This window comes from Chrysochloris asiatica, unplaced genomic scaffold, assembly GCF_000296735.1.
Source record: "Chrysochloris asiatica unplaced genomic scaffold, ChrAsi1.0 scaffold00145, whole genome shotgun sequence".
Classification (NCBI taxonomy): Eukaryota; Metazoa; Chordata; class Mammalia; order Afrosoricida; family Chrysochloridae; genus Chrysochloris; species Chrysochloris asiatica.
In genome coordinates this window covers 993,526-1,011,839 of record NW_006408663.1, presented here as the reverse complement: position 1 = coordinate 1,011,839, position 18,314 = coordinate 993,526, and the positions used below count along the sequence as shown (strand labels likewise).

General features: G+C 39.3%; 1 protein-coding gene across 1 annotated transcript in view; it reads right to left on the bottom strand.

The window, feature by feature from the left end:
• Positions 1–7,546: 7,546 nt before the first annotated feature.
• The window catches only part of RASGRF2 (Ras protein-specific guanine nucleotide-releasing factor 2), a 340,705-nt gene continuing 329,937 nt past the window's right edge, over positions 7,547–18,314 (bottom strand). Inside the window, exons 24-27 of the mRNA XM_006870586.1 lie at positions 15,460–15,539; positions 13,294–13,411; positions 12,689–12,757; positions 7,547–7,679 (exon numbers count right to left, since the gene is read on the bottom strand). Of these exons, the coding sequence (XP_006870648.1) occupies positions 7,587–7,679; positions 12,689–12,757; positions 13,294–13,411; positions 15,460–15,539 (360 nt within the window). The 3' untranslated portion in view covers positions 7,547–7,586. The remainder of the gene's footprint in view (positions 7,680–12,688; positions 12,758–13,293; positions 13,412–15,459; positions 15,540–18,314) is intronic.

Genomic DNA, 18,314 nt, shown 5'->3' with positions numbered 1-18,314 from the left:
ATGAAGAAGAATGTGACATCAAGATTGGAGGAAGACTTATTAACAACCTACTACATGCAGATGCGCTCTGGTAGCGTAGCGGTTACGAATCAGGTTGCAAACTACAAGGTCAGCAGTTTGAAACTACCAGCTGTTCCGTGGGAGAAAGATGAGGCTTTCTGTTCCCTTAAAGAATTACAGCCTCGGAAACCCTGTACAGGGTCGCTATGAGTCAGAATCGACTCACGGCACATAACCACCACATGCAAATGATACAACCTTGCTTGCTGGAAACAAAGAGGACTTCAAAACTACATTATTCCTAAATGTAAAGAAAACAAAACTCACAACTGAACCAATAAATAAAATCATGATAAATGGAAAAAAGATCAAAGTGTCCGAGACTTCATTTTGCTTGGATCCACAATTAACACTCTAGGAAGCAGCAGTCAGAAATCAAATATTTGCATTAGGCAAATCTGTTGCAAAAGTCCTCCTTTAGGTGTTAAAGAGCAAAGATGTCAGTTTGAGGACTATTGTGAGCCTCACGCGATGTTTTCAATGACCCAAGCTATGTTTCAATCACCTCATATACACGTGAAATAAGAAAGACCATAGAAAAATTGATGCATGTGTTGGCAAAGAACACTGAAAGTACCATACACTGTCAGAAGAACAAACATCTGTGTTGGAAGAAGTGCAGCTAGAACACGCCTTATAAGTGAGGATGGAGAGATTTCATCTGTAATAACTCAGACATGTTGTCAGGAGGGACCAGTCACTGGTGCTTCATAATGTGGAGGGTCAGCAAAAAAGAGGAAGACCCCCAATGAGAAGGGTTGACATCGAGGCAGAAGACATGGGCTCAAACATAACAATTTGAGGATGGCACAGGAACGGGCAGTGTTTTGTTCTGTTGTGCATAGGACTGTATGAATTGGAACCATCCCAATGGCACCTAATAATAATAACACAGCAAATTGTATCTGTGGAGGAAAAGCCATATAACAGCATGCTGCTGACCGTCTCTTTTCAACTTTGTCTTCAGTGACGTTATCTGATAGTGTGGAATCAGTCATGACAGAAGTATTTGACTACAAAAATCTACAAATGCTACAAATTAGGATATTGTTTTCATGGAGAGTACGTTTTTAAAGCACAGGGTGTAACTGTAAGGTGATAATGCAAATAACAAAGAAGGGACACTGAGCCTCATAGCCAGACCTCCTGGGAAATAAGGAACAGATACCAAAGCTTCATGGAGAAACATAAGCGAGGGTTCCAACAAACTCATGGGGGAAATTCCATTATATTTTCATTTAATTTGTCCACAAACTGTTTGAAGCCACGGCACATAACCACCACCATCACCATAAATTTCAGCAGAAAGAATCTTGTTTAGAATCCAAAGTGTTAGTGTCTAGCAATCTTCTCAACCCTTTCTCAGAAAATGTTGGTCAATTCAATGCTATTGCAATAATCCCCCAAATTGGCTAAGAATCCTAATAATCTGAGCAGCTTTAAAAATACCTAAGCCTGAGTCCTGCCTCTCAGAAATTCTGATTTAACTAGTCTGCAGTGTGGCCTGAGATCTGGCCACTCAAGTGATTCTAATGTGCAGCCAGAGATGAGAACCCCAGCTTTATTGTTATCAGCTGCTCTGTTGGCTCTACTCTTCCTGTGTCTATGACTTCTTCCTCAGCCCGAGGTGCACATGGCCCAATTACCCATCACCATACTGCTGGACAGAGTGTCCTGTACCACTCACAAGTTTCTGGTCAATCTGTAAATGGGCTGCCTTTGGGTCAGGTGACTTGCTTTGACCAATCGGTTACGACCACACAGTTTCCCATACTGTGTATACATTAGGCAGTGAAGCTTTGCCAATACGAAAACCAAATCAATAGTGAGGGCTGCCAGCACTAAGTACTGGTGACATGTTGTTAAGTGCCATCGAGTCGATTCTGACTCATAGCAACCCTGTATAGGGCTTCCGAGAAGCAGCTGGTGGGTTTGAACCACTGACCTTGTGGTCTACTGTCTGGTACTTGTCCTATAGTGCCCTACTAGGAGTCCCAGGAGTACTAATGACAAGGAAACCCTAAAATTGAGTGTTCCCCAGATGTCAGCTCTTCTATTATCCATGCATGCTAAGTGTCCCCATCACATATTAATGCTTATGTAGAACTTGACTCTGTGATGATGTAAAGAAATTCAGTTATACTGAGCATCATGTCCGCATTAGCTTGTGTGCAGTTTAGGAAGCATGGTAGAGAACTCATGGCAGCCCAGAAAATTCAACATGGGGTTAACTCTCGTCTTTCCTCAGCCTGCTCTCTCTTCTCCTTGCAACTCTCTCATGACCTCATGCTTGCCCTCTGTATGACTGCTTCCATCTCAGAGCCTGAAGGCTCATCTTCTACTCTCTCCACAGACAAATCCAATCATCAACAGGCAGATCTTTCCTTTATAACCAAGAAGGATAATATCTTCTCTATTTCAATTCACCTGGTGACTCTTCATTAGGTTATTGTTGTTGTTAAGTACCGTAGAGTCGGTTCTGACTCATAGTGACCCTGTACAGGGTTTCTGAAGCTGTAACTCTTTACAGGAGCAGAAAGCCTCATTTTTCTCCCGTGGAACAGCTGGTAGTTTTGAACTGCCGACCTTGAGGTTAGCAGCCCAATTTGTAACCACGATGCTACCAGAGCTCCTTTTTCATTAGGTAGGAAACCTCAAATATGAGGGGGCTTCAAACAGTTCATGGAAAATGGAATTAAAAGATAATGGGATTCTTCTGTGAACTTTTTGAGGACACTCTCATACTGTTCACAGGTCAGTGGGCTCCTCACCCACCTATAGGATATTCCTCCAGAGCCACCTCTTCTCAGGAAGAAAGCCTTTGAGTTGATTCCAACACCATGTGTGTCGGAGTAGAACTGTGCTCCATGGAATTTTCAGGGGCTGAATGCCTGGAAGTAGACAAGCAGGTCTCCTTACTATTTCTTCTCAAATTATTAATATTTTAGTACTTACAATGTAAGATTCATCTAAACGGTTTTGTTATTCTTGTTTTACTCCTAAACTTTGGAGGTTAAAGAGTATCTGATCACCAACGGAGCACATTGCTATGGAGAAAATAAGATAGAAAAGCACAAAGTTCAATGAAGAAACATGAGATTTTTGAGAATTCAAGAAAGATTAAGTTTAATTTGCATATAGGCATAACCCACATCATATAAACTCCTTTCTGTCAGAATCACAAGTATTGGTGGGCTGGCAACATATCTGGACACAAACAATATATTTCTCCAAGTAACTTCTCAAAGTAACACATAGGTTTGACCATCACACACTCACAAATAAGAAAAAAAAAGACATTGGAATCCTTTGCAGAGGAGAGCTGAGGATGGTAATCATGTTACCTTACATATGAACAGCAGTTTACAGTCTAATCCATTTGGTCCTCAGACAGCCCTGTGAGGTAGGCAGCACAGGAATTACTATTAACCTCATTTTGCAGATGAGGAAACTGAGGCTCAGAGAAGCTTAAGCACTGGCCTAAGATTTCCCAGCTAGTAGATGTAGAACCAGGTTTTAGATTCAGGGCTGAGCATCCCAGTCCAGTGTTTTTTTTCACAACTGCTTTTTATCAAAAAAAAAGAAAGAAAGAAAGAAACAGGCTATTAAAAGATAGTGGTTCAACCTCACTAAGTAGAACTGTTACTTGCATTGAGCAGATCCGAACAAATACAATCAACCTTAATGTTAATGCCACGATGGCCGGTAGCTGGGATGAATAATGTTCTGAATCATTCATGTGTTTCAGTTACAACAAGGTACTTTACCTCTCTGCTCTGCCTCAATTTTTAAGTCACCAATGGCCACTGAGAAATGATACTGTAGTTAGAACCCATTGATTCATGTCATATTACCAGGATTCACATGTGGTATCTGTAACCAGGTCATTCTTTAAACTTACACCTGTTTTCTTACTGATTCAAAAATTCATCGTATCCTTTAATTCCTTCTTGCTGAGGACATTGGTATGGTTAGACACAAATAAGGTTATATTTTATCCCTTTCAATACTAGTAGAAGTCCTTAACTTCGTAAGTTAGATGAACATTTTTAGACAATAAAATGAAGGGACACATTCCCCACCCCCCAAGAGGAGTAAAATCAAACTTAGAACAGAAAAGCAAAATAAAATCATTTTGTTTCCCAAAAACAAGAGTTAATTTTATTGGGAGTAATTCCCCTATTGCATTAGTATTTTTAGGTAAGAATTCAAAATTCACCCTATTATTGCTGGTCCAACATTTCAGTATTTCATCCAATGTAATATTGAAAGAGAGAGGTGCTGATCCGTTACACACACTTTAAGCAGTACTTTAAGGTACACCAAAATTTAACAAATAGTAACGGGGACTTAGTGTGATAACTACTTGAAAATATTACAACAACAGTTAAAAAATTCCTCATTCACTTCTTTCAGAACACTTCCTTCATGTTCTACTTCACACCTGATTCTGTCAATAGCATACTGGCTTAAGTAAGAAATGTGTCCCTGTAGTAAAACCAGATTTCTTAGTTAATATCCAAAGGCATCCCCTAAAAGCTCCAAGATAACTTCATTGACAGTAAAAAATGTGAGTATTCATCAAGAAATTGGATTTTACTTCTGGATTTTCAAGTTTAATTTTGCAGCTTAAGTGTTTACTACTTAGTTGTTAAAGGCTGACCTCCCATCTACTTTTAGAAATGGGATCTCATAGAATGGAATCCAGGCAGATACAGCCAGGAGTGCATGGTCCAACAATAGAGGAAAAACTCTATGGTAGAGAAGATAATGCATTCTTTAACAATCACACCACTAATTGTTTTTGTAAGTGCATAGGAAACGTTAATGTAATGTTTGGAGACATTAAATGCGACCAAATCCAGGTTCTACAATGAGCATTCTTAACCCATCTGGTCAAGAATGACTCAGGTCATCCCCAGGAGCACCCTTGGTGGTGGTGGTCTCTTTCTAGCTACTACAGAAAAGCAGAAAGCTGAAAGTTCAGCATAGCAGTTAACAGTGCCTACAGTTGGCCACTAGGGGGCGCTTTCAACATTCTACAGGAAATGCTTGCCCCCCACTCCACCCCAGGGGAGGAAAGAAGTTCTGGAGTGTCCCTGTGGGTTAATGCCTCAGACTGCAAATCCATTTCAGTGGTTCAAGCTCACCAGCCGCTCCTTGGAAACCCTATACAGGGTTGCTGTGAGTCAGAACCAACTTGACAGCACTTAACAACAGTGGAGGAAAAATTATATTCCAAAAGGGGAGGAGCATTTAGAAACTCTTATAGTGTCTGTTTTTCTTTAATAAGAATAGCCCAGTGCTTCTGGAACATTTGAATCAGAGAAATAAAGAATCCAAACTTCCAGCGAGAAGGTGAAGTCCAGACAGTGGAAAGTACACACAGAACCTATCCCCTTCCCTCCGAAGGATTTTGGAAACCCTATACAAGGTCGCTATGAATATGAACCTAGTGGAGGGAATTTAACAAAAACAAGGTAGAGTACAAGGCATAGACTTTTCCATGTATTGTTTTGCATGAAACTAGAATGTGTGTGGTCCTTTTATTGATTTGTCCTGGTCTCAGTTCATTTGCAAGGACTACATTTTTGAACAAATCTTCCCTTTACTTTTTCTTCTGCAAAACCTGGATATATTTAAAACCCTGCGTGGTGAATACTGTTAAATAAGTTGCAAGCTATACATGCTTCTTATCATGCATCAAGGTATGTCAACCTCTTATTTGATATTAAAAAGAACAAACAAGCAACTTTTTTTTTTTCCCAAAAGAAAAATAAAGCATCCATAAATAACCCTCCTTGGGTTTAGCATTATGCTGATGGCTAATATGAGCTATTGAAAATATTTTTAGAATGGTCTTCAAATATAAATATTTTCTTAGTTGATATTTCACTACTTAGTTATATACAGAGATGGTCCTTATTGTGCATAAAGTGTACATTTTTCATCTCCAGGGTACATTATCAATGCTAACACTCCCACAGGTCTTCAGAGCCTAGAAGTGGAATTTATTGGTCGGCTGTTAGCTGTAACAACATAATTAAAGTGCATATAAGCAGGGAAACAGACAGACAGATCAATTTTTCCTTGTCAGCATCAGTAAGCTTCATGCCTCTAAGAAAATGTTGGGTGCAATAGGCTCAGGTAACAAGCTCTCTGAATTTTGTTCTTGTCTTTCTATTAAAGCAGCAGGTCTCCCTGAGAAGAGAAGAGGGAGGTAAACAATGAGATAGCCCTATTTCTTCAACAAGTGATAATCTTGGGAAAAGTAAGGGCACTTTCCCAGCCTAGACAAGCAGGGCTAACCCTGCATTTAGTTTTCTGATACAAGAGCTATTGGGTGGTTGGGACATTTTCCTATGCAGTTACAATATTTTCACTTGGAAATATCTCAAAAACATTGTAAAAAAGATGGCTGGGGAAGAACTGTCTAAACAACAATAGGGGGGAGTGAAGATTCTGTAAAGAAACTCCTACTCAAGAACTTTTCTTTAAAAAATACAATCAATGTTCATAGTTAGCCTAAAAAGAGGCTTTGTGTGAATCAGAATAGATTCCCACATTACTATGAGAGGGAGTTAAAGTATGAGAAGCCAGGCAGAGTGCAGAGATAAATACATATTTTAACTTAACATTGAGACCCACTATTCCCCATAACACTTGAGGCCTTTGATCTTGCTCTCCAGTTTTGGTGGTGAGGAATGTGCACCTCAGTGAGTCATCTTTTCTATGTTCTATGTCTGTCTCTCCATAGATCTGGCTTATTGGATACCACCAACCTCAGGAGAAAGTCTCCCTCTTCTAAGAGAGATACCCCCTGGCTGGCATCCCTTGGAGCACAGCCTACTGATTCTTAGTTAAGAAAATGTTATATACAAACCCACATGCCTTTCATCATTTCTTTCTTACCCTGTTGTCTACAGACTGAAAAGGCCATTTATGAACACACCACTCCTAAAATATAAGTGCTGATAATGCATTGAAAACCATGCACATGCTGGAGACTGAAATTGCTTATGTGTTGGCTCATTCTTCTAGGGGAAGCCTAAGCTTTTCTGTGAAGCTTGTAACAAAAGGATATGCAGTGGATACCAACGAATCCTAGGAAAAGGTTGGTAGGTGTGTCCAGGCCAGTAAAGTGCCAGAGAACCATCACAAGTCTTTTCCATGAATCCTTGTCCCCAATTCTAACAGAACACAGGACATAGTTTGCAATTTGCTTTCTTAACTGCTTCATTAAAATGGCTACTAACATCTCCCATAATACATTCCAGGATGTACAATGTGCCATCAGCTTTATCAAATATCAATCTGTTCACCTTCCTACCCATGTTTAAAGCACTCATCTTTCACTTTAAACACCTGTGCTTCCCTTGTGGGAGACAGAATTGTCATATGGTTTTGTCTTCTGGGGAGAAAGGAGACTGGATTCATCGCCACCATCCTCTCCCTGCACCATGGGAGCAAATTTTGTCTGTCCTGCTTCCCATGAAAGTCCTGTGGATGCAGGGCAAGGCCAGTCTTCAAGCAGGCAGTCGAGGCTCAATTTTTAGTGACAGCTCATATAATGTATCTTCATCTATGATGAGAGTTTTGTCAAGCAAGTACTGAGTAACCTGAAGAAAAAAAAAAAAAAAAAGGGAAATCCAGCTCATTTTTTTCAGAACACAATATATTCTTCTTTTTTAATCTCTTTTAAGTCAACATTTTCTCAAATATTTTAAAATTTCATAGAAGTTAAAAAATGATGAATAGATAGATCCTCATTGTAAAAGAAGCAAACATCGCTAGTCTTCTCCCAGCTCCTAAGCCCAGGCATTTCCATCAAGAGGAACCATTGTTAGCACTTGGTTTGTATCCTCTTGGATGTTTACTATGCCTTTATAGACATTAGATACACTTACGGAAATCTTCCTTTTCTTTTAAACATAAATGGTACTATTCTGTTCATTGTATTCTGCTTAGAAAGCTCCCCATGTCAGTACATTGTTGTTGTTGTTGATAGAGAACTACTTATTGTGCAGGATTCAATAGTATGGTCTTCGGAGTATATTTAATGGTTCCAGGATTAGTGAATATCTAAGTAATAAATAGTATTTCACTATTAAAACAATGTTATCATGGAATTCTTCTCATCATACACCCTTGTATATACATGCAATGTTCCTCTCAGATAGAAATGAAATGAAAAGAAAAATGACACTGGAAATAAAAATTGGGGGACATGAAGGATCTTCATGAAAAAATTTATTTTTATTGAGACATAACTCAAATTAGTGACATAAATAGTTAAACCAGTGTTGACAAATATAACCATCCATGTAATTCACACCATATCATGATACAGAGCAATTTATCATCCAAAACAGTCCTCCATGTACATTTGCAGGCAATCTCCTCATCAGAAGCAATCACTGCTCTGGTCACTTTCACCAAATCGTAGTTGTATCCATTTTAGAACTTCAGACAAATGGAACCATGGACTGTACATGTACAGAATGTATTGTTTCATTCCTGGCTTCTTTCACTCAGACTTTGGGGTTCATCTTTGCTGTGCTATGCATCAGTAATTTGGTCCTTTTTCTTGCTGGACTCCTGCTGTGGTGCTATAGGAAAAGCACTGGACTGCACACCACAAGGTTGGGAGTTCAAAATCACCAGCTGCTTCTTGGAAACCATATACAGGGTCACTGTGATTCAGAACCAATTTGAGGTCACTTGATAACAACAACAGTATTCCATTGTATGGAGTCATGGGCGGTGCTAACTGAAGTGTGAAATGTTCGAGTCCACCCAGAAGCAACTTGGAAGATAAGGCTTGGTGACCTGATTCCAAAAAATCAGCTATTGAAAATCTTATGAAGCAGATGGGGCACACATGGAGTTGTCATGAGTCTAACTAACTCATATCTAGTTTTTGAAATTCAGTTGTATGGATACACCAAAATTTGTTTATCCATTCATCTAGGGATGGGCATGTGGGCCATTTCCAATTTTTTGCAATTTTTACAAAATATGCTATGAATATTTTTGTTCAAGACTTTGATGGGCTTGATTTCATTTTTTCTTGGATAACTGTCTAGGATAATCTGCAATTGTAATTTATTGCCTTGATAATAAATTTCTCTTTACATATATACATACATAACTTTCACTGGTTTTGCTTTTCTAGAAAACCCAGCCTATGAGAATATTTTAAGTCCTCTTTGTTTTCAGCAAGCAAGGTTGTATCATCTGCACATCGCAGGTTGTTAATTGGTCTACCTCCAATCCTGATGCCATGTTCTTTATATAATCCAGCTTTTCAGATTATTTGCTCAGCATACAGATTGAATATGCGTGGTGGAAGAATACAGCCCTGGTGTATACTTTTGCTAATTTAAAACCATTCAGTGTCCCCTTTTCTGTTGGAATGGCTGCCTGTTGGTGTATGTATAGGTTCCTCATGAGCACACTTAAGTGTTCTGGAATACTCATATTCTTTAATGTGGTCCATATATCATAATCCACACAATCGCAAGCCTTTTCATAGTCAATAAGACACAAATAAACATCTTTCTGGCATTCTAAGCTTTCAGCCAAGATCCATCGGACATCGGCAATGATATCCCTTGTTCCACATCCTTGTCTAAATCCGACTTGAACCTCTGGCAATTCCCTTTCAAGGTAATGTTGCAGCCATTTTTTAATTATCTTGAGTAAAATTCTACTTGCATGTGATATTAATGATACTGCCTGATGATTTCCACATTTTATTGGGTCATCTCTTTGGAACAGGCACAAATATGGATCTCTTCAAATCAGTTGGGCAGGTAGCTGTCTTTCAAATTTCTCAGCATAGCTGAGTCAGTGCTTCTAGTGCTGCCTAAGTTTCTTGAAAGATTTCAATTTATATTCCATCAATTCCCAGACCCCTGTTCTTTGCCAATGCATTGAATGTATACTTCCTTCAGTACTATTGGCTCTTGATCATATGCTACTTATTGAAACGGCTGAACATCATGTATTTCTTTTTGGTACAATGACTTGGTGTATTCCTTCCATCTTCATTTGATACTTTCTGCATCATTCAATATTTTGCCCAAAGAATCCTTCAGTATTGTAAGTTAAGGTCTGAGTTTTTTCCTCAGTTCTTTCAGCTTTAGAAATGCTGAGCATGTTCTTCCCTTGTGGTTTTCTAACTCCAGATTTTTGCACGTTTCATTTGTTTTCCCAAACTGTCGTTTGACATTTTCTGTTCAGCTCTTTACCTCCTCATTTCTTCCATTTGCTTTAGCATCACTACACTGGAGAGCAAGTTTCAGAGTCTCTTCTGACATACATTTTGGTCTTTTCCTTCTTTCATTTCTTCTTAATGACCTTGTGCTTTCTTCTGGCATGATGTTCTTGATAACATCCACAACTCTTCTGGTCTTTGGTCATCAGTATCGAATGCATCAAATCTGTTCCTAGGGAGATCTCTAAATCCAGGTGGGATATAGTTAAGGTCATATTTTGGCTCTCATAGACTTGTCTTCAGTTTCTTCAGCTTTAGCCATAACTTGCATAAGAGCAATTGATGGTCTATTCCACAGTCTGCCTCTGGACTTGTTTTGGCTAATTATTATTATTTTCCACCGTCTCTTTCTACAGATGTAATCAATTTGATTTCTGTGTATTCCATCTGGTGAAGTTCATCTGTATAGTCATCTTATATGTTATTTAAGAAGGTATTTTCAATGAAGTCATTAGTGTTGCAAAATTCTATCATGTGATCTCCAGCATCATTTCTATCACCAAGGGCGTATTTTCCAACTACTGATCCTTCCCCTTTGTTTCCAACCTTTGCATTCCAATCACCATTAGTTATTAATACATCTTGATTGCATGTTTGATCTATTTCAGACTGAAGAAGTTGGTAGAGTTTTTCAATTTCATCATCACTGGCTTTAGTGGCTGAAGAATAAATTTGAATAATAGCGGCATAAAGTGGTCTTCCTTGTAGGTGTGTGGTTATTATCCTATCACAGAGAACACTGTATTTCATGATAGATCTTGAAATGTTATTTTTGATGATTAATGTGTCCCCATTCTTCTTCAATTTGTCATTCGTGGCATAGTAAGCTATGGTGGTGGTTGGTTATGTGCTGTGGAGTTGGTTCCAACTCATAGTGACCCTGTACAGGGTTTCCGAGGCTGTAAATCTTTACAGGAGCAGAAAGCCTCATCTTTCTCCCATGGAACAGCTGGTAGTTTCGAACTGCTGACCCTGAGGTTAGCAGCCCGATTCGTAACCACTACACTACCAGAGCTCCTTAGTAAACCATATGATTGTTCAATTAAAATGTCCAATGTCGGTCCATTTCAGTTCACTAATGCCTAGGATATTGATGTTTATGTGTTCCATTTCATTTTAGACAAATGCCAATTTTTTTACGTTTATACTCTGTATATTCCATGGTGTGATTATTAATGGATGTTTACAGCTGTTTCTCCACATTTGAGTTGTGCCCCATCAGCAAATGTTAAGTCCTGAAAGCTTTACTCCATTCGCATCCTCATGGTCAACTTTAGATTGAGGAGACAGCTCTTCCTCAGTTGTATTTTGAGTGCCTTCCAACCTGAGGAGCTCATCTCCGGCACTATATCTGACAATATTCTAGTGTTCTTCATCATGTTTCAGTGTTCAATACTCTGGTGCTATCTGACAGTGTTTCACTACTATTCATAAGGTTTTCAGCAGCTAAACATTCACAAGCAGTCCGCCTCTCCTTCCTCTGCGGTTTAGTCTGGAAGTTCAACTGAAATCTGTCTATCATGGGTGACCCTGCCAGCATTCTAAATAGTGTTGGCATAGGTTCTAGTATCACAGCAACATGAAGCCACCATCGTGGCACAAACTGGCAGACAAGTGGTGGTGAACAATGTTAGAGCCTATCAATCTATTTAATTTTTGCCAGTCTGATTTATGAGAATGAACTCTCAATATAATTTCAGTTTTTCTTTTTATTAGTGAAGTTGGACATTTTTCAAGTACTTGTTGACCACTCTTATTTTTTTCCTGTCAATTATCTGTTCATAGGGGTGGGTCTTGCTTTTTCATGGTTATTTCTATGGTTATTGGCCTATATTCTTTAGCCTTTTTTTTTTTTTTAAATAATTCCTCCTGTTTAGTAAGCAGCTCATTTGTCTATGAATCTAGATTTGTTGGTATAAAGGCTTTTACACTATTACCGGATCATCTTTATCTGTAACTCTATCATTGTGTCCTCTTTGTCGTGTTTCATGTTCTTTGTGCCTTCTTTCTATTTTATCTTGGTCAGATATGCCAAAAGTTGTTTTGCTTTGTTTTTTATCTTTTCTGTGGAGTTGAACAGCAGTACTTCTGCTTTCTAATTCATTAATTTCTACTTACTTACTAATTCATTAATTTTTACTTACTAATTCCATTGGTTGGTTGGTTATGTACCATGAGGTCGGTTCTGACTGATAGTGACACTGTACAGGATTTCTAAGGCTGTAAATCTTAACAGGAGCAGAAAGCCTGATCTTTTTCCAGCAGAGCCGCAGGTAGTTTTGAACTGCTGACCTTGAGGTTCACAGCCCGATTCGTAACCAGTACGCTACCAGAGCCTCATAATATTACCTTTGGTTGGTGGTCGATTCGGTAGGAAGTCTGCTGGAACTGGCGGATCTCTCTGATGATGTGTGATATCTACAGGGAACAACAACAAAAATGCAAAGCACAGGTATTTCCCTGTATTCTTTTGGGACCCTGTCTCAGTAGCCAATGCCTTCCTCCAATGAAGTGCTTGGAGCCCTGGCCAAACATTCTCTATGCACAGTGCCCTTTTCCCCACAACATGGCATGCCAACTGAAAGAAGATGCTGGAGTCACAGTTGGGGAAATAGATGGCATTCAGGAAACAAAGGGTTGGGGGTTGCCAACTCTGAATGCCTGGTCAGAAACCAGTTGTACAGTAAGAAGGCTTTAGCATTTGTCTATCAGTGGTAAGTCTTAAAAAATCAACCATGGAACTTTATCCTCTAACCTCTTCACCCCATTTACAAATGGAAATGGTCTTGCCAAAATCTCCATCATCAACATCAGGTATGAAACCCAGTACCTGTTCACCACTGCCTCTACCACAGGATGAAAGAGCAAACAATGAAGGTTCACGACTCATTGACCTCCTCTCTACAAACCACTGGAGTCAACTGCAGCAGGCTAACCATAACATTATCACCTACCATTCTCATTTTGGAAAAATTGACAAGGCCTTCCTCGGTAAAGTTTGGTGTTCCTTCTTCAATAAATGCCAGGTCTGTCAAGTACATTCCGAGGTAAGGAACTGCTGGAGGGTTACAACTGCAAGACCAAGAAGCACCATTGTCACATTTGGTAGCACTGATGTCAATTTCCCAGCCCCAGTATAATCAGAAAACAAAAACTGTGCTGCTTCCAGCCTGACGAATACTGTCTTTTTATTGGATTTCAAAAGCACACTCATGATGTGTTGTTGTTATTATTCTTAAGCACTATTGAATCGGTTCTGACTCATAACAACCCTGTATAGGTTTCCATGGAGAGGCTGGTGGGTGAAACCTCCAACCTTGTGGTTTAGAAGACCAGTGATTATCCTACAGGGTCACACCAGGGGTCCACTGTACTCCCTACTCATGATCTAGAGTCTTAAATACATTTCACAAGAGAATACAATATAAAGCTATCGCCTATGCTTTACTCTGGGTTTGAAACAATGGCATTTGTAAACAACAGGATGTTCTGTGGACAATATTTTAGGAGTGCACAATATTTTAGGAGCCCTAGTGGTTCAATGGGCTAAGCATTGGGCTGTTAACTGTAAAGTCTGTAGTTTGAACCCACCAACAATTCCAGGGAGGAAGATGAGGCAGCCTGCTTCCATAAAGATTTATAGCTTCACAAATCTAATGGAACAGTTTTACTCTGTTTTACTGGTGTGGCATTACAGAATAAGCACTGGACTGCTAACCACAAGGGCAGTGGTTCAAACCTACAAGCTGCTCCTCGAAAACACTATACAGGGATGCTATGAGTTGGAACCAACTCCAAGGCACATAACCACCACCACCACCATAGGATCATGCTGTAGGATAAGCACAGTACTACAAACTGCAAGGTTGGCAGTTTAAACCCATTAGTTGCTCTGTGAGAGAAAAATGAGGATTCCTGCTTTCCATAAAGACTTAGTGTCTCAGACACCCCATGCAGGGTCACTATGAGTTGGAACTGACTCAATGTCAGCTGAATTTTGAATTAGAATCTACTCAATGGCAGTGGGTTTGATTTTTGGTGGGTACAATATCTTCCAGCCCACTGTTTGTTTGTAGTACTTGTGAGGGAGCCACACTTCTTAAAGGGGTAAAAGCTTGTTGAAAATTCCTTCTGCCTTCACTTCATTGAAATACAAATGTGCAATCTCAAAGAAGCAGAAAGAATATTCAATGTGACCAGAGCTTTGCACCCTAATAAAATTTAAAACTGAATTTCTATTTTAGTTAGTACATAAATATTGTAGATGGTATGACTTTGTTAACACCACAACTGCACACTAAAATGTTTTTATGTTTTTGGAGACGGGAGTTAATAGTCTCCTTAGGGAGTCTAGAGATTGAGATCATGGGCTTCTGACTCAGAGAGAAATGAGTTCGAATACCAGCTTGACTACTTACTAAGCGACACTAAACTCCCTAAGCCACAATTCCCTCATCTGTAAAATGGGGATGATCAAGCTTATCTCTTTAGTTAGTTGTAAAGCTTAAATAGACACACAAAGCACTTGGAGCTTGACATTTAGTAAGCAATCAGTAAATAGTCTTATTATTTAAATGGTCTTTATTATTATTACTACAAGTCTTTCTTTCACTCAAGCCATCACAAAAAATGTGGGGTTTTTTCCAAAGTAAATCAAGTACATGTGGTAGATCAAGAAAAAACCAATTACAAGAGGAAAGCTATGGTGTTTGTGTAGAAAAAGGGAATGATCCAGAAAGAAAAGGTTATAAATAAATAATAATGAACAGATGCTGGAGTATTCAAACAAAATAAATATGGGAAGTCATTGTTCTTAAATTAGAAAAAGACCTAATCAAGAGACCTTTTATACTAAATATGGTTTGATTTGTGTGTGTGTAGTGACATTCTTTTATTTGGAATAGTCTGCATTCAGGGAGCATATCCTTAACACACTTGCATATATAGAGAGTATTCCAGATGAAAGCAGAAAATCAACACCAAAATGACAAAAGTAGTTTCCCATTGTTTTTCTTTTCAAAGAAAATTAGAGAATAGTAACCATTCACTCATATACTATAATAAATTACTCAAATATATTTCTGAATTATGGATACTCTTAAGAATGAAGATACACTTACTTTTTAAGGGTTTCTCTGAGATTTTTAAATCTTCCTTCAGATGAAACAGTCTTCTGGAGTTTGTCCATCAGAGCTTTTGTCTAGAAAGGAAAACACACACACACATACAAACTCAGTATTTTATGAAAATACTCTTATGCTTTGATAAGATTGAATTGTCAGGAAATGCCCAGTTATCTTCTTTAATGGCAGGTACTGTTGCAGGACCCCTGGTGTGGCACTGTGGGTTAATGCGCCAGACTGCAAAGCCATTTGAACTGTAAGGTCAGTGGTTCAAACTCACCAGCTGCTCCTTGGAAGCCCTATACAGGGCTGCTGTGGGTCAGAGTCGATTTGATGGCACTTAACAACAACAACTGTAACCTTTACCATAATAAAGATTATTGATTCTCACAGAGTAAAGTCATCATGTTTAAATTTATCTTTTTTTAAAAAAAGAAGAACACATGGAGAAGACAAGAGAAAGTGCCTACTTCTATGCCTTTAGCTACAATAGGAGGGACATTTTTTAGGTATGTTGTAATGGACAAGAAACTTAAGGATATAAAGAACTCAAAAGCACATGTTGAATATGGGATCTTAAAGAAGTGTTAGAGAGTTTTCATGATGAGTCTTTTTGGGTAGTAATCTCTTAACAATCAAATCATATTATTTGATTGCTTTGCTACTGATCCAGCAACCTTCTTTATTCCAGATCTTTTCCTTCTGTGAACCTCAATAATTTGTTAGAAATAAATTCACCAAAGCTTACCAGATTCATCAATTCACCAGGAAATAAAATTATTGTGGACACAAATCTGAAGTATTATTCCATGGAAATGGGAGAATGGTAGGATGGTAGGATGATACCTTGGGAACGATGACCCACACATCTGAATACTCATAGCAGGCAGCTTGTCTGGGTCCGTAGCCTCCAAAAATACTTGGAATGCTTAGCAGCCTAGGATCCTTGGATAACTCCTCAGATTACTCCCCAGAGGTGAGACTCCTCAGATTACTCCCCAGAGGTGAGACTCCTCAGATTACTCCCCAGAGAGGTGAGACTCCTCAGATTAGCCCCATTGGTGGGCCCCTCAGCAGTGACCTTCCTTAAATTACTATATTCTCTCCGGGAAAGGAGCTATGTAGCTTTGTGAGATATTTCAGAAGGTCTCGTAAAGGCTACCCTGCCTTGCTCTAAAGTTTCTGGGAAGAAAACAGCTAGTAAGATCTGGACAGAAGGTGAGGAGGTGAGGATGAGGTCAAGTAGGCCTCTTGCCTGCCCAGGACTGGCCTTGGCTCAAACAAACTACAGAAATACAATCTGTACCACAGCTACTGACTGAATCTGGTGGACTGTAGAGTGTAAATTCTACTAGGTCTTTTGGTCTTCTCTGTGACAGTCTCCAGACCCTGGAAAGGAAAACCTTTAGAGCAGGTGTAGGTACTCAATGGTATCTGAAGAAGGTCGTATCTGCAACCAGACCCAACTTACCATGACTGGAGTGAGGCACTGGACCCTAGAAACAGGCACTCTGAGGGACAGTCCATCATCCCATACTAAAGCCACTCTGAATGACTGTTGTTGTTGTTAAGTGCCATGTGTCAATTCTGACTCATAGTGACCTATGTGGGATTTCCAAAGAGCAACTGGTGGGTTTGAATTGCTGACATAGCAGTTCAAACTGACCTTGTGGTCCAGTACATTATCCTGCAAAACCACACCACATAGTCAAAATGATATATTTTATTTCATGCCTCTATAAGCGATAGAAGGAGCTCTGGTAGCATAGTGGTTACGAATCGGGCTGTGAACTTCAGGGTCAGCAGTTCAAAACTACCAGCTGTTCGTGGGAGAAAGATGAGGCTTTCTGCTCCTATAAAGATTTATAACCTCGGAAACCCTGTACAGAGTCGCTATGAGTCGGAACCGACTCCACAGCACATAACAATAACAACATAAGCGATATGGAGTCCTGGTGTGGTACTATAAGGTAATCACAAGACTGCTAACCACAAGGTTGGAGGTTAAAATCCAAAAGCCACTCCTCAGAAACCTTATGCAGGATTGCCCAGAGTCAGAACCTACTCAACAGCACTTAACAACAACAACAGTACAGGTGGATCTATTCAATTTTTGAAACACTAATTTCAGTATTAGTTTTAGCTTGCCTATATCATGACCATTTATTCCTAAACTTGTTGTTGGTGTTAGGTGCAATCAAGTTGGTTCCCAATCACAACAATCCTATGTACTACAGAAAATACTGACCAGTTCTGCCCAAATCCTCACACTTGTTGTTATGTTTGAGCCCACTGTTGCTGCCACTGTGTCATTTCATCATGTTAGAGTCTTCCTCTTTTTCATTCTGTCTTAGTTATCTAGAGCTGCTACAATAGAAGTAACAAAAGTGGGTGGCTTTAACAAACAGAAATGCATTTTCTCACAGTTTTGGAAGTAAGAAGTTTGAATTCAGGGTAAGCTCTCTGGGAAAGTTTTCTCTCTGTGTCAGGTCTGGAAGAAGGCTCTTTTCTCTTCATGTAGCTTGGTATCTCTCCTTTCTCATTTCTGCACCTTAGCTTGCTCACTGAATTTCTTTTACATCTCAAAAAGATTCATTTACGGCATACCCTAAGCTAACCCTGTATCTTTGATATAGCAGACAGCACACTCCCAAATGGGATAGTTACCATAAGCATACAAGTTAGGGTTTACAACGCAGATTTTTGGTTTGGGGGGTGGGGCGGGCACCATTCAATCCATAACACCTCCTAACACTAACAAGTGAGTTCAGTATGGTTGCAAATACAAAATCAACACACAGAAACCAATCACGTTTCTACATACTAACAATGTTGTTGTTGTTGTTGTTGTT